Source organism: Asterias rubens, chromosome 14 (genome assembly GCF_902459465.1).
Source record: "Asterias rubens chromosome 14, eAstRub1.3, whole genome shotgun sequence".
In the NCBI taxonomy this organism is placed as follows: domain Eukaryota; kingdom Metazoa; phylum Echinodermata; class Asteroidea; order Forcipulatida; family Asteriidae; genus Asterias; species Asterias rubens.
The window spans coordinates 9449081-9453584 of record NC_047075.1 but is presented as its reverse complement, the minus strand read 5'-3'; the positions used below and the strand labels follow the sequence as shown (position 1 = coordinate 9453584).

Sequence of the window (4504 nt, the reverse complement as noted above, 5' to 3'; positions counted from 1 at the left end):
TGCTGATTTAGTGGCCACTTATTTGCTATTTTCCAAAGCCGGTCTTTATACCACCGTTAACCCTCCCACACGTGACCGGGTTGTGACCAATCAGAGACTTGAAACCGTCCAAGGTATTTATTAATGTTTTATGAAATCTAATTGCAGCTGAGAACAATGAACCCGATGAAACCAGCACACCTCAAGGACCTTCCTCGTCACAACAAGGCACATCAACTGCGATAGAGCCTGCAAGTGACAACTACCCCAGAGATGACTCACACAAGCCTTCATCAACAGATTGGTCACAGATGACAAAGTGCCTTGGCATAAACTCCCTGCAAAACTTATTGAAGCTTGCAAGAAAGGACAAAAGCCTGACCCAAAGGACAGGAGAGCAATGATAAGAATAATTATGGATGAAATCAACGGAGTGCATGTGACCCCTAAGAGAAAAGAACTGCGAATTGTTGCACAACAAGTTGTTCGAAAATTCAGCAAATCTTTCGCTGATACTATCAATGGTGTGACAATAGGCGATGGATCGTCTACTTTGCTGCAACAGTTAGAAAGTAGAAAGGAAAACCTCCAAAGGCAATCAGGTCTTAATCGCCTCCATAAACAAGCTTCAACTTCTAATGAAAGTGAACCGTTGCATAAGAAATCGAAAACAAAATTCAACAGCTATGGATGTGTAAAGGGTCAGTGGCAACCAGATCTTCTGGAAGGGGAGTCGCATGACACACAAGAGCAGAAAAGGGAACTGCTGAAGGATGAGTATGAAAAACTGCCATGGTGTACACAAACTGTGGATGACAACATGAAAGCCACGTACAGCACACAACGCTTTGAAATAAACAATGGAAAGAGCGTTGAGGATGTTCTTAAGCAGTGGCCTTTCCTTGCTGAGGAGAAATGGCTCTTAGACCATTTCCACTCCCTAACAGGGATTGACTTACAAGAGTTACTAAATGATTCTCTTATGTCAAAGGCATCCAGGCTGTTTGAATATCTCAAAACAAAGAGTAACCCTGCATCATTGGTAGAAGTTGGTTCATCAGATCAAAACCACTGTAAGCAAACAACAGAATGTACATGTGTACATTGTATACTCAACTCATTTGAAGTTGCTTAAAGGCACTGGACACGTTTGGTAATTGTCAAAGACCAGTATTCTCACTTGGTGTATCCCAACATATGCACAAAATAACAAGCCTGTGAAACTTTGGGCTCATTTGGTCATCAAAGTTGCAAGAAAATTATGAAATAAATAACACCCTTGTTGTACAAATATGTTTGCTTTCAGATAGAAATAAAAGGCTTCAGCTGAAGTATTTTAATATTTTAGTGAGAAATTACCTATTTCTCAAATACTATGTTACTTAAGAGGGAGTCGATTCTCCCAATGTGTTATACTATCAACAGCTCTCTGTTGCTCGTTACCAAGTAACTTTTTTTGCTAATATATATTTTGAGTAATTACCAAACGTGTACAGTGCCTTTAACAAAAGGAATAATGATACTAGATTTTTGAGTTCTCCTGCCAGATTTAAGCCAGGGTCGTACTTTACTTCATGTGAGTGAGAACGCAAAGCTAATTGTAATGTAAATATTGCAGATTCGCATGAAACATTCACACCAGTGAAGCACAATTCAACTTCGGCAACTAGCTTGTCAATATTTTGTTGTGGATAAATTATTTCAAAGCCAAGTTTGGTACAAATAATCTTCCTAACCTTGCTGTTGGTTGTTTTAACAGGTTACTGAGGGTTGATTTTTTTACTAAGTTTAGTCATAAACATTATGCACTTGTAGGACATGGTGACAAGAAATGACATCAGTGACCTTCCCTCTACACCCTGCATTGCAGTTATCGGTAAGTTTTTTGTATTTTGTATCATTTGTCCCAAGCATGCGAACAATACAACCATTAAGAAGTACCTATAAATAGTAGTAAACTTGCGGGTACAAACCATGTGTAAAATCTCTTTTGGGAGGAGTGTTGGCTCTGAAAAGAGCCAGTATACTCTGCTCGTCTTCAGGAGAAGACAAGCAGAGTACACTGTTCGAAACGTCGAGACCAAACCGGCTCTTTTCAGAGCCAACACTCCTTCCAAAAGAGATTTTACACATGGTTGTACCCGCAAGTTTACTACTATTTATAGTTACTTCTGACTTTCAACACCATGCAAAGCTTCAAACACCACTTAATACAACCATTGCATGCAAATATCCAAAAGGCTTATTATGGTTATCTATTCGTATGAAATTTTCACAGGTTTGTTTTATGATTTGTTTTTTGAAAGTTAGATAATTTGATTGAGTGTTTTCATCCAAAAACTCATGATCTACCTTCCTCTCAAAATTGAGGTAGAATACTGAAAATTTAATATAATTTGTTGTAGGAAACATGTACTCGCCTAATGCTAAGCATTATCTTGCAATCGATGGCAATATCATCAACTCGGTGAAGTCAGACAAAGCTTTAACCATGATGTTTGCAGCCTACTATGTTTTCAACATTCACTACACTAAGGAGGCATCCTGCACCCTAGATTTTGTTCAGAGGTAAGTTGAATTTGACTGGAATGCAACAGTCTTAACCTGTTAAAGGCAGTGGACACTATTGGTAATTGTCAAAGACTAGCCTTCACAGTTGGCAGTTAGTGTATCTCAACATATGCCTAAAATAGCAAACCTGTGAAAATTTGAGCTAAATCGGTCATCGAACTTGCGAGATAATAATGAAAAAAAAAACACCCTTGTCACACGAAGTTGTGTGCGTTTAGATAGTTGATTTCGAGACCTCAAGTTCTAAACTTGAGGTCTCGAAATAAAATTTGTGGAAAAATACTTCTTTCTCGAAAACTATGGCACTATAGAGGGAGCCGTTTCTCACAATGTTTTATACCATCAACCTCTCCCCATTAATCGTCACCAAGAAAGGTTTTACGCTAATAACTATTTTGAGTAATTACCAATAGTGTCCACTGCCTTTAACATTGAAACAATTTAATTGTGAAACAATTAATGTTGGTAAATTTTTATCCAACAGAAATATTTAAAGGTGCCCTTTGACTTGATTGGCAGGATGGGCTTTAAACACTCTGCTATTTGACCGGGCAGTCTGTTTGATGTATCTTGACACCTAGATGGAATATTATTGTTTTGTTCTTTATTGCATTTGTGGTAATGAGTATTGTTTTTATTTTTTCCCTACATGTCATTGCTCTCTGTGACCTCCAAAAAACAATCCACAGGTTACCTTATCAGTTGGGATTCAAACTCACGACTTTCTGTATTCTAGACCAGATGTCTTCTGAGCAAAGCCAGAGGGCACCACAAACAATTTGAATAGATTGTAGTCATTGCATGAGTGATAATAACAAAAGTAGCATGTACCGTACTTGTCAAATAATTCTTCTAATGTTTTTCTCCCACAGATTCTTCATGGGAATAAATCCGAGTGATGGGTCAAAGACTGGGGTGAAGAAGAGAGACGGCAATGTCAGTGGTAAAGTCTTTGCACTGGCCACTGCAATGGCCCTCTTCGAAAGTGACTGGACACAAACAAATGAGCAGTAACTTTTATAGACTTAATTCAAAACTTAACTGAGGAAGTAGCAAAACATTTTCTTTTAAAGTTTGTAGATGTTACAATAATTACAGTACTTACCCCCCCCCCCCCCCCCCATTTTTGTTTTACTACACGGGCCCAATTTCAATGAGCTGGCTAAGCAGAAAATATTTCTTATCATTTTTTTTTTGCTAAGCGAAAATCAGCAGAGGACCAGTCACCAATTTTTGCTGATACATGTAACATGTTTCTGCTTAGCAAATTTGTTCATTTCTAAGCAGATTAGTCTGCTCAGCATGTCTATGAAGTTGGCCCCTGTCCATGTTGACATGGTATTGCCCTGTGCTGACATTTGTGTTTCCTGCTGAAGTTTGTGTTTCCTGCTGAAGTTTGTGTTTCCTGCTGAAGTTTGTGTTTCCTGCTGCCACACAGGATTCGAGTTTATAATTGTTCGAGTTGGCTTCTCATCACTAGATGAACTCAATGGTCGAGTGTTTCAGACATCTGCTCTATAGATAGTGAATTATTTTCTGAAAACACTTGAAAGGTCAGAGAGTGCTTATATTTACTGCAGTTGGGGGGCAAGATAAAATAGCTATAGCATGGAAAAACAAATTCAAAATGCCTTTTGCACATTGATAGTACATTGATATTAAGTAAATTTGAGATTTGGCATGGAAAGTAACTTTAATATTTGAAAGTTGGCCCAGTTGCACTTGAAAGCAGGCAATCATAATGGATTGAGTCTTGCATAAAAACCAGGAGTGGATCCTGCAAATTTGGGGTTGGGGGGTTGGTCAGGACACGTGTGTCAGAGTGATGGGGGTGAGGGCAACCCCCTCTGAGCACATCCCTTAGATTTTCTTTCTCAGGAAAAACTGGTGTTGGGTTTTGAGATATGATTGTAAACGCTGTTAATTGATGTTGGAAATTATTATTGTGGGCATG

General features: G+C 38.5%; 1 protein-coding gene across 1 annotated transcript; it reads left to right on the top strand.

The window, feature by feature from the left end:
• Positions 1-394: 394 nt before the first annotated feature.
• LOC117299644 lies at positions 395-3599 on the top strand. Its single transcript, XM_033783192.1, has 5 exons — positions 395-1052; positions 1527-1555; positions 1795-1855; positions 2385-2547; positions 3423-3599. The coding sequence occupies exons 1-5, from the start codon at positions 395-397 to the stop codon at positions 3562-3564; spliced, it is 1053 nt and encodes a 350-aa protein (XP_033639083.1). The 3' UTR covers positions 3565-3599.
• Positions 3600-4504: the final 905 nt, after the last annotated feature.

What these genes read in the sequence shown, in the direction of transcription:
- LOC117299644 (XM_033783192.1), top strand. Translation starts at nt 395, where the DNA reads ATGGATGAAATCAACGGAGTGCATGTGACCCCTAAGAGAAAAGAACTG. An exon ending in TTCATCAGATCAAAACCACT is followed by an intron (nt 1,053 to 1,526) that starts GTAAGCAAACAA and finishes TTCTCCTGCCAG; the next exon opens with ATTTAAGCCAGGGTCGTACT. An exon ending in ACCCTAGATTTTGTTCAGAG is followed by an intron (nt 2,548 to 3,422) that starts GTAAGTTGAATT and finishes TTTCTCCCACAG; the next exon opens with ATTCTTCATGGGAATAAATC.